Raw genomic sequence first — 12,374 nt, forward strand, 5'->3', positions numbered from 1 at the left:
TTCAGATTCACTGGATACATCACTGTTCCAGATTTGTTCACCCATCACCAGCCCATTTTGCTGGTCCATTGTTTAGCATACTCTTGTGCAGTCCAGATCATTTTCTGCAACATCAGGCTGTTCGATCTGCAACATCGTGCTGTTTGATCTAATGGTGTGATCTGCATCAATCATTTTCTGTGCTATAGGTGGCTGGAATACCATTGTTGGTCCCATCATTCGTTGTGGCTCACCACACTGTTGTTGCTTGCTGTTGCATTGTTGTACTGTAGTTGGGCCGATTGAGGGTTACCCGATCATCCATGTTATTGTGTATCATTGTAGGCCATTTATTAATTGTTGACTGTGGGCTATTGGGTTGTTGATCGCCATTGTGATTGCTGGAAACGGCGTGGGCTGATCATTAGCCTTGTAGTTAGTTGTTTTCTACCGTGTTCATCAGATTCAAAATAGGTATATGGACAGGTTATGTTAAGATCTCTTGTGCCAATTTCGTATGGCTTCTACATCAGAACACAGTGACAGCCTCCACTTCTTCCACAACTATTCTGGTCAACTTAGGTAATGCGCTAGTTGCATCGACTGGTTTTTCACCCTGGGTGATAGATTCCAGGGCCAGCAACCACATGATAGGTAATAAGTCTTTGTTTTCCTCTATTGATTCTACCATTACCTGCCCACCTGTCTCCATTGCCAATGTTTCCTTTTTTCCTATTCTTGGGAAATGAACTGTTTCACCAAGTGACAATATAGTGTTGTCCTCTGTGCTTTATGCACCAAAATTTCTCCTTAAAGTCTCCTGTCTAATAAGCAACTAACTAAAACATTGAATAGCTCAATAACCTTTTACACGTCAGATTGTGTAGCGACAATTGGTGAAGGGTGTGAGCTACATGCCCACATGGACTCTATTACTTTGAACTAAGGTATATTGGAATTGCTGTTGGCACTTGCGATGAGAATATCTCATCTCTATAATGGCATGCCCGGTTTAGTCATCCCCCAATTGAATCCCTTAGAAAACTTGTCCCCTCATTATCTGTAGTAGTTCCAATAAATTGTAAAGCATGTCAGTCAGCAAAACACAATAGATTTACCTATTTGCCAAGAACCATTAATTGCAACATTTCACCGTTCTCATTGGTCCACTTTGATGTGTGGGGACCTATTCGGATACCCAACTTACATAAATTTCAATACGTTGTTACCTTTATTGATGAATTCTCTCACATGACATGGGTATTTCTAAGGCATGATCATTCTGAGGTATTTGATATGTTTAAGATATTCATTGCAGAGATAAAAAATCAAGTCTAGCTTGAAATCAAATGTCTTCATTCTGATAATGCGTTGGAATATATGTTGCATAATTTTAGTGCTCACCTAATGTCTGCTGGCATCACTCATTAGATTTAATGTACATGCACACCTCAAACTTACAGGGTTGCAGAATGAACGAACCGACACCTCCTTGAGGTAGCGAGATCTTTTTGGCCCATATAAATGTTCCCAAATGATTTTGGAATTATGTTATTCTTGTTGCATGCCATTTTATTAATCGGCAACCATCGTCCTTTCTTCATGGATAAACATCGTTCTCTGTTTTGTTACCTGATAGTGTTTTGTTCCCATTATTGGCTCATGTCTCTAGGTGCTCTGCATTTGTTAATAATAATAATAATAACAACAACAACAACAACAACAACAACAACAACCCTCGGTCCGACAAACTTGATACCCATGCTATCAAATGTGTCTTTCTTGGGTATTCTCACACGTAAAAGGGGTACTAATGGCTTAATCCTCAAACAAGTCATGAACAGACAAGTGTTGATGTTACATTCTTTGAAGATATCCCTTGCTTTTCTCGTGTGAGGTAGTCCCATTCTGTGCTTCCTCATGTGACACCTAGACTTTTGGATGCATCTCTTCCTATATCATCTATCGAACTCCACCATCTCACGGTGAAGGAAATGAGTCATGTAATTCACACCCACCAACATCACCTTTGGTTGAGGATCTCCTCCACCATCTAACATTGATCTTCTTATTGCTCTTCGAAAAGGTACACGTTTCTGTACTTTACATCACATCTCTAATTTTGTCTCTTACCACAGTCTCAACCCCACTGCTTGTGCATATACATTGGCCCTATACCATGGTGAGCTAGCTCATCCTAGGTGGCAACAAGCCATGGAGGAAGAAATTGTCGCTATGCATAAGACTGGCACATGGTCTTTTGCCTCTCTCCCTCCTGGAAAGAAAAAGTTGATTGTTAATGGGTCTACACTATTAAGTACCAACCTAATGACTCAATTGAACGTTTAAAGGCGAGACTTGTCACAAAAGGCTACATCCAAACTGCCGGAGTGGACCATGATGGAATTTTCTCTCTTGTCGCTAAGTTGAACTCGGTATGAGTTTTGATTTCTGTTGCAACCAGTGTTTTAAATAGCGCGTAGCATATAGCATAGTGTTTGGCCCTCTATAGTGTGTAGCGTAAGCTACATAGCGTATAGCGTAAGCTAAACGATACTTAATGTTTTTTTAATTAAAATAATAGAAAAATATGATAAAATTATATATATATATTAAAAAAACTTTGAATCTAGATCGTCAACATCATATTTCCAAGCAAAATCTACCTCTTTGCCTCTAGACATCTCTAAGTGTGACCTCTTATTATTATTATTATTTTAACATCACCAATTCACAATATGGATCACGACTTGGTTGGTTTGGATTGATCTAAGTGCTCTATCCACGATATGGACCACAATTTAGATGGTACATATTGATCTAATGTAGTGCCACGTGTGATGGGGGTGAGGCACTACCATTTTAAAATAGGTGTTGAACTAGCGTAGAAGAAAAGCTTAAAAAAATGAGATTTTTGATAGTATATGCTACCTATGCTCCGCTACATGCTCTATAGCTTATGCCATGTGCCTCATGGCTTACGCTACTAGAGAGCTATGCTACCATCATACGCTACGTAGCGTTTTAGCTACGCTACGCTATGTAGCGTACACTACCGACTACACTACACGCTACGCTACAAGCACTGCTGAAAACACTGGCCACAGCTAACAGGTTTTGCCCCTGTACCAGCTAGACGTTAAGAATGCTTTCCTAAATAAATACATAGTGGAGGAAATTTATCTAGAGCAACCTCCTGAATTTGTTGCTTAGAGGAAGAAATGAAAAGTGTACAAGCTGCGAAAATCTATTTATGGGTTGAAGCAATCTCCTTAGGCAGGTTCAAGAAATTCAATCAGGCTTTTGTGGAATTTTGCTTCCATGGGTGCCAGGTAGATCACACGGTTTTCATGAAGCTGAATATTAAAGAGATGGTGATGTCGATCGTCTATGTTGACCACATAATCATCACAGGAAGCGATGAAGTTGCCATTTTGGAAACTAAGAAATCATATCAGGAATCGGTTTTAGATTAAAGATTTTGGTCCTCTATGATATTTTTCTAGGGATTAAAGTGACTTAGTTATCTATTGGGATTAACTTCTCCCACGGCCCTGTTTGGATGCCTGTAAGTTGGGTAAGTGGGAAGTGACTTACAGGTAGTGTTTTGGGGAGGAAATTCACCTGTAAGTCACTTACAACCTGTAAGTTAGTTACAAGCAAAACTACTAGGAAACTTTCAGGGGATGGGGTGAGAAGTCACTCCCCTGTAAGTGACTTACATGCTAACAGTCTGATTTTTAAAAAGAGGGAAAGAGGGAGGAAACACACCTCTATGACAGCATTGCTCCAGTAAGCTCTCTCTCTCTCTCTCTCTCTCTCTCTCTCTCTCTCTGCAATCAGCGCCCTCTCCCTCTCTACAATTAGGGCCGCCGCACGCCTCTGTCTTCCCCTCTCTCCCTCTCTGCAGTTAGGGTTATGACCTTTTTTTCCTTTTTAAACTTTTATTTAAAGTGGGGCCCACACCTTAATGTATTTTTGGCATATCCACACCACCCATCAGTTTTTCCAGCTCATCTTAGCATTTGGGCTCAAACATGAAGCAGATCCAAATCTCAGGTGGGCCACATCACAAGAAACAATGGTAATTGAACGTTGACCATTAAGAACTTCCTAGGGCCCACCATAATGTTTATTTGTTGTCCGACTTGTTGATGAGGTTACACATACCTGGACGAAGGGTAAACATGAATATCAGCTTGATCCAAAACTTTTGTAGCCCACAAGAAGTTTTATTGGTGAGCATTCAATCATCGTTGTTTCCCATGGTGTGGCCCACCTGAGATTTCGATCTGCTTTATTTTTGGGCCCAAGCCCTAAAATGAGTTGTCAAAACCGATGGGCGGCGTGGATCTGGAACTTGGCCTTTTTTCTTGTAGCCATTGGTTTTCCAATCCATGGATGATATGGTTAGGAGTACATAGTCAAAGGAGTTGTTTACAACCATAAGCAATCAACTATGGTCCCTCCAAATGCATGTTCGGAATGCTTGATTGGACCTATTATTTCCATAAACAATTTTTTACTTTCCATTTTCCGGCAATTTTTTGGCTATCTGGATGGTTACAATCATTTGACTGGCGTGATTTTTGCTTAATGGTTCATTAATTGTGGGCTGAACTTGATGGAAAGGTTCGAATCAATTGATTGGACTGTCCATGTGTCCCTATGCAACCTTTTGTTCTTCAAGCAATTGATCTTGTCTCATTTTATATGGTCCTGTATGAATGGGGCCCACCAGGTCAATAGTCTAGATTAGGGAGCTATGAATTCTAATTGTAGCATCTGATTGTGTAATCTAGCGTTATCGTAGGTATTTTGAATTCATTGGCCCATTTTTATGACCCACTTTATGATTGGTTTAGCCTAATAATTGGCTTAAATATTCATCTAGATGGACTTAATAAAATGGCATATTTGGAGTCAAGATTTCTTCTGTGATCATACCATTTTGGAACAATTTCCTGTTCCAAGCTCTGCTTGGTGTTAATATACAACTTCTTACTATAACAAACTTATAGCAGGTTACCCAAACACAAAAACCAACTTACCTGTAAGTGACTTACAGCTTACATCCAAACAGGATTACTTGTAAGTGACTTTCAGCTGTAAGTAACTTACCTGTAAGTCACAACTTAAAAAACTTACAAGCATCCAAACAAGCCCTAAAGGAAATACACTTTAAATCTATTGTAAGAAACTAGACTAATGGGCTGCAACCGTGCAAGTCATGTGATACTCCAATGGAGTATTACAACAAATTATTTGACGAGAGGGGAGAATTCTTCGATAGTCCATAGAAATATAGGAGACTTATTGGCAAGCTAATTTTTAACTGTTACATGCCCTGACATATATTTTTCTATTGGCATGGTAAGCCGTTTTATGCATCAACTACGGGTCCAACATTGGGATGTAGTTTTATGAATTCTCTGGTATTGGAAAAATGCTCCAGGAAAAGGACTTCTCTATAGGTTTAATAGACATTTCTGAGTCGAATCTTATGTAGATGGAAATTGGGCTGGTTCAATAACAGACAAAAAGTCCACTTTCGGTTACTGCAGATATGTTGGAAGCATCCTGATTACATAAAAGAGTAAGAAGCAAACAGTTGTTGCCAATTCTACTGCTGAGGTAGAATATAGGGCCATGGGCTATGCTATTTGCAAACTCTTGTGGGTCCGGTCTCTTCTACAAGAACTTTGATTATTTGATGGTGGTCAAATGACTTTCTTCTATGACAACCAAGTAGCATCCCATTTAGCAAGCAATCCAATGTTCAATTATAGTACAAAACATATAGAGGTGGATTGCCACTTCACCAGGGAAAAGATTGCCTCCCAAGAAGTTGTGATGAAGCAAGTTCCTTCCATGTTTCAATTAGCAAATATCTTCATCAACTTGTTGTCACGTGTACAAAGCTCATATATTACTGACAAGCTAGGCACACTTGATATGTATGCTCCTGCTTGAGGGGGAAAGGAAAATTTATGCACCTACTTGAATACGTTAAATAATTTCGGAAACTATGAGTTGAATAAGTTGGATCTTAGGCCCAACCCAAGGACCCATACATGTAATGTACACGATTTGTATATTATATAAGAAATTAGGGTTTTGCATCTCATTGCAAGCCTTCTCACCTTTAAACATGTCTCTTCCATTCTCTCTATATTCTCTATCTTCTCACTTGTTCACCCCTCTTTCCCTCCCCCCCCCCCCTCTCTCTCTCTCTCTCTCTCTCTATACTCTATCTTCTCACTTGTTCACCCCTCTTTCTGTCCCTCTTATTCTCTTTTTCGTCTATCTTTCTATTGTTGAGAGGTCCTACCACTCAAATTATGCGTGCGTCACACGCTGCTAATGTAAATGGCCCACTGTTGATCATCATGGTGGTTTACATGTTTGTGTGTAGTTGATAACTCACATCCCATGGGTTAGGTCCTTGGCCAAACCCCTCTCGTGGCCCCACATCACATGGGTTCTGCCTCACATGCAGGTGGGGCCCGCCTCACACGAGGCGCCAGTCTCACACGGGCCACCCACCCCCTAGTGTGCTCCTACATCCCACAGGCCACCCCACTCGAGTCTAGTGTGAAAATGCCCTTGCATTAATCACCCTTGGTGAGGAGTCTCGAATGTCAGACCTCACGCTCTAATACCACTTTGATGCAGGACAACTAACCACTTGCTCTAAAAGCTCGAACTAATTGAGCATAACGAATCAATTCCTTCATCTCATAGCCTAGGCCTCACATCCCATGGGTTAAGTCCTTGGCCGAACCTCCCTTATGGGCCACACATCACATTGGTTCCACCTCAAACGGGCCGCCCACCTTGAGTGTGCCCCTGCATCCCATAGGCCACCCCACTTGAGCCCGGTGTGAAAATGCCCATGCATTACTAGGCCTTTGGTTGCACCAAATATCATGAAATTTTATGACATTTCATGATTAGTTAGTCTAATTTGGTGCAAAATATCATGAAATTTTGTGATATTTGGTTTAACCAAACACATGCTTAACATTATCTTCATGAATTTGGAAACCCATGACTTTATAATGAAAGAAATGGAACCTTTGAGCAAGTAGGAGGTAGTTTTCTGAGATAAACAATATTGTTTTGTCAATCAATGACAAAGATTAGTTCAAAGCAATAATGATGTCAAAATTATGCTTTTAAAGCCCATACCTAACTCATTTCCTCGAAGCGCTCAAGGGAGTTGAAAGCTGCATATGGGAAGTCAAAATTACAGTCTCCTAGCAAGGATGACTGAAAGGAAGTTGACATAGAGTGGGCTGGAAATCTATTATTGGCACGGTTGGACCAAAAAAAGGCCGAATGGAAGTGGACGTAGTCTATTAGATCCGGGCTTAGTCCTACATAGGGCATGACGTAACTAGGCCTCAAGCGCGTCCGGTTCAAAGAAATTCATTCCAGATGGGGAGAAATTGTCGTTTGAAGTGTGAACTGTAAATCAACCATAACTTTTGATTTGAGTATCATTACAGGATGTAAGACCTATGAATCTTTATTGTAACAGACCATCTGGGGTGATCCGACCCTTGTAGCAGGTCGCGTTGGTCTATTTCGCGAGAAAATGCTTCCTTCTTATTCAAAATTGCAATTTTAGAAGAAGAAAAAAGCTTACTATTTTTAGTAAGTTTTAATTTGGACGTATCTCCTTCGTTTTCGAGTTTTAGTATATGCAACTTCGTAGGAATTGCTTGTAATCATGCTAGGAATCATCCGGCATGATTAATTAAGGACTTTCTATTTTTGGTAAATTTTAATATTTCCCGTAAATTCTAGTTTAGTCGAATTAGGACTCCTAATTAGGGTTTTTCTTTTTCTTTATAAGTATTGTAATCGGGAAGTCTAAGGATTATTGAAGAATAAAATTTCGAATTGCCATTTTTATCTTGCGGGTTCAAGAATAATCTTGTGGATTCAAGGTTTTGCATACTTGAGGTAGATGGTGATCTTCCTCCTCACACCCTTGCGTCAGTAGTAGTAAGCTAGGCTACCATTATGTATTAGAAAACCAACGAAGTACCTATGGTATAAGGTAAAGGGTTGAAAGGAAGTTGTGAGGATGGAGGAGTCGGTATCTCTCCTTGGGTAGCCAGCTAATGCTCTAATTAAAGCAACTCTGTCAAATCTGTTGTTGTACTTCATGTCCCTTTTTAGGTGTCTTAAGTCTTTCTTGGATGGATTGAAGAGGTTTTAGGTGGGACTTCTTGTGACAAGGCTTAGAAGTGAAGCAAAAAATTTCATTTGTTGAGATTGGAAGAGTTTTGCAAGCTGTTGATGGGCGTGGGGGGATAAGGGACCTAGGAAAGATGAACCTTGCACTGCTTAGTAAATGGTTGTGTAGTTTTGGATTGGAAGAATGAAGATTTTGGTAAGGTAATTGCAAGAAGTACTGATGTCAAGAAGGGGGATGGTGGGTTGGGGATTCCCCATTATATAGGGTGTTAGGGCTGTGGAAGGAAGTTTCTAGCTTGGTGATCAAGTTCAAGGAAGGGATCAGCTTTTCTCTGTGATGGGAAAAGAATCTGCTTTTGGGAGAGTGTGTGGCTTGGGGAGAAGTCACTCCGGTATGAGTTTCCAAGGTTGGCTCTCCTTTCACCGAAAAGAGATATTTCAATTGCTCGATTCTTCTCTTTATGTGGAGACGGTGTTGTTTGCTCTACCCCCTTGCTGAAGGAATTTGTTGGATGAGGAAGTGGATGAGCTTGTAAGGCCTCAAGAACTTCTTCCAGAGTGTAACCCGTCCTTGGGGGAGCGGGATCCGGAGGTGTGGAAGGACAAGTCAACGTTACTTCTCTATCCACTCATTCTATAATATTGTTTCATAGCTCCTCAGCAGGGGAGTAGAATTTGCACATCCAAGGTTTGGTTCTATGGCGTCCCTCCCAAGGTTGCTGTGGCTTTTGTGTGGTTAGTGGGGAGGAAGAGGGTGCTAATGATTATAACTTTCGAAAAAGGTCAATGGTGCTTCCCAACGTTTGCATGCTATGCATGGAAGATGAAAAATCAGTTAATCATCTCTCCATTCATTGTCTTATAGTGCAAAAAGGTGTGGGAGAGGTTTCTCAATCTCTTCATGGGTGATGTCAAGAACTATTGAAGATCTCATTTTGGCTGTGCATGGAAGGAGGATAGGGAAAGAAGGGTGGTGTGGAGGCTGGTCTTGTTGGCAGTCTTATGGGCAATTTAGGAGGGAGGAGTAGTCCGTGATTTTGGAATAAATGTGGCTCAAGCATGAGGTTTTAAGTAGGGCAAAGTTAAATGTTGTGGGATGGGCCTCTAGTATACGCCCTTGCAAGCTGTAATTTAACTCTTGTTTGGGTTGTAGCTTTTTGTGCCTCAGTTTTCGTTGGTGCACTTCTTAATAAAATTACATTATCTTTAATAAATTAAAAAAAAAAAAAAAAAAGATGACCAAAAATGTTGAAAGTTCTGAGATTCATGTTTGTTCAAGTCATCTTCTGCACAAGGGAAGTCTTGGTAATCCTCGTGTTCGGGGAGAGTATTTCTCTGCCTTCGAAAATGTGTTTATTTCCTTGGCTGACCAATGAGATCATAATTTGGTTACATCATCTTAGGGAAAGTTCGAATCTTCAGATAAATTGAATTGGAATAAATCATTTCTACAAAGATGAAATGAACAAAGTTGAAGTGCCACAATTTTAGCTTATAATGATGACCAACCAATAACTGTAGGGCTGTCAGAGGGTAGGGTTCGGGTCATAACCTACCTGTGTCCTGGCTAATTGTGTTTAGGTCTCTGGATCCAATCATGTCAGAGGGTAGGGTTCGGGTCATGTTTGGCTAATTGTGTTTAGGTCTTTGGATCTAGGTTTTGAGTGGGTTCAGGACAAATAAGAACCTTTATGTGGTTGCGCCCACCCAATAGAAGTATTAGATCCCACGCACGTGCCACTTTGACCTGGTGTGTAAATGTGCCCTTTTACATGTGTGGCTTAGGAAACTCTTTCTTTTCTCACCCTTGAAAAAAAGAAAAAAAAAAAGAAAAAGGGATACCTTGTTTTGTTTTGTTTTTTGTTTTTTGTTTGCTAGAATAATCACTATATATTAACTATATATAATTCTACTATTAAAACTAGCCAGACTCGACTAGACCCGATTTTTTACCAGGTCCAAAAGGTGAGACCCGAACTTGACCCAATTTGGTGATGATTCCAATAAATGGGAACCATACCCATTAAAATCGGGTCAGGTCCATTAAGTACCTATTCATAGCTCCATGTAATTGCAATTTTGTGCATTTCAAGTCGGGACTTGAAGCAACTAAAGTTGTGAATTGGGGGCTAGCTTCTCATTACTAATGGACTGCGGCTGTCCTTTCCCCTCTGTTGAATGAGTTGTTGCAATTCATTTTGAATGGACACCTAAACACACTTAAGCATCTTTGTCTCTGCCTTTTGTGTTATCGAAATAGTAGATGCAATGTTTTAAAACCAGGCCTGCGATGGTCAGAGCAGTTTGGAATGGAACCCACCACCAAAATATAAAAAGATAAAAGGCAACCAGCATCAAAGATTGAACCCATTACTTGTACTTGAAAACCAAGCATTCTAGACTGGAAGCTCATAATGCTATTTCTATGCTGATTTAGATTTCTTATTCTTCTCTTTGGAATAAGCAGATCCAAAGGTTAAAAACTTGTTTAATACATTAACAGGTATCAGCAGAGGAAAAATTCAAGCATTGTAGTGCGGCATATAAATCTTTATGTGACAAGTTGGCCATGGATTGAAGTAAAAATTCCAGAACCGACCAGTTGAATCCAAGATCTGTTTTTCCTAGCATGATTGGAAATCTTCTGTGCATGAACGAAGATGGGAGGAGAGGATGGGCTGAGCATGCGCTTAGGAGATCGCAACCATTGATTTTTCTGAATAAAGAGTAATACATAAGCAGTTCTAACATGTTGTTCACGCCAACAGTAGCTCTTGAGGATGTAAGATTATTGTTCTGATATTTATAGAATTCATGGATGGGATGGACGCCATTGTATTTCCATTGAATTGAGTGAAATAGGAAATGTAATGTAATATGCTCAGCTAAGCAATGTGGATTATTTTTATTTTTTCTCCTTTGTAACCTATTGAAGGCAGGCCCAGTTGCATTGTCTCCTTCCCCAATGATCTTAAACGTCGGCCGGGCAGACCTTTCTGATAAATGTGAACCATTGGTTGTTTCCTTTTCAAATCAAGTTGGCAGCCACTTACTCCAGATGGATAGTTTGGTGCAGCCCATTGCATGGTGGCTCTCACCAGAGCGTATGGTTGTTGCTAGGACAGATATTATATTTCAGCTCAAGACTCAGTTGGATCCTGGGAAAACACACTTTTAAGAAATATATTTTCATTTCCAAAACACAGAATGCGTTTGGGTGCGTTATTATTCTTGGGAAAGCGCTTTGAAAGTTCGAAACAGAGTGGAGTTTGAATCACCACTGTTTTCTTCTGGTGTGGTTCACTTGAGATTTGGATCTGTCTCATTTTGGGGCTCATGCCCGAATAAAACACAGATATCATGGTGGGGCCCACAGTGCACTGTCCAGTAGACCTACTGTCAGCCTCTCTGTCCACTTGACCATATGCTCTTGCGGTACAATACCAAGGAAAGCAACAATTTTCATGGACAACCACCACGCATCCAAAAACAAAAATGAAATATAAATTCATTTATATATATATATATATATATATATATATATATATATATATATATAAGTGAATTTCTCAAGGATCCACGGAGATTTTCTCTGTCCATCCTGTAAAAGATTTTCTCTCTTCATTGCGTAACAGACGACCCAACTTTTAACGTGTCAGAGCCTTCTGTGGCTCAAATAAGTTTTCAATGATAGAGCCTTCTGGGGCTCAATGATAGGTGCCCAATTCCCACTATTTCTTGTACTGTGGCCCACTTGAGCCTTAAATCTGCCTTGCATTTAATCTTATGCACTAAAATAAAATGGAAAAATGGATGGACGGTGTGGATAAAACATATGCATCATGATAGGCCCCACAGAACCCTTGACAAGATTGTCCGTCTGGCTAGGTCCTAGTGGGGTAGTACCAGATCTCTTCCGCGCTGGAACATCGCTGGTGTATTTTACACCACCGACCTACCAGGCATGTTGAGGTTACCAAGTCTGTGGGCCCACCATGATATATGTATTATATTCATACTATCCACCCATTTTACAAAATATTTTTAGGGTATGGGCTAAAACATAAAGCAGATCTGAAGATATTTTTTCCCTTCATATAGGTCAGTGTAACGTCATGAACATGTTGGATGACAAATAAACATCATGGTGGGCCTAGGAAGGTTTCAACGGTAGAAATCATTGTTAC

At 40.2% G+C, this 12,374-nt stretch overlaps 1 protein-coding gene across 4 annotated transcripts in view; it reads left to right on the forward strand.

The window, feature by feature from the left end:
• The window catches only part of LOC131243118 (uncharacterized), an 81,600-nt gene extending 70,500 nt beyond the window's left edge, over nt 1–11,100 (forward strand). For all 4 annotated transcript variants that reach the window (XR_009169877.1, XM_058242230.1, XM_058242229.1 and 1 more), the window contains one exon: nt 10,691–11,100. Coding sequence is in view for 3 of the 4 variants with exons in the window: in XM_058242230.1 (XP_058098213.1) it covers nt 10,691–10,765 (75 nt within the window). In the remaining variant the exon portion in view is untranslated. The remainder of the gene's footprint in view (nt 1–10,690) is intronic.
• Nucleotides 11,101–12,374: the final 1,274 nt, after the last annotated feature.

This window comes from Magnolia sinica, chromosome 4 (assembly GCF_029962835.1).
Source record: "Magnolia sinica isolate HGM2019 chromosome 4, MsV1, whole genome shotgun sequence".
NCBI lineage: Eukaryota > Viridiplantae > Streptophyta > Magnoliopsida > Magnoliales > Magnoliaceae > Magnolia > Magnolia sinica.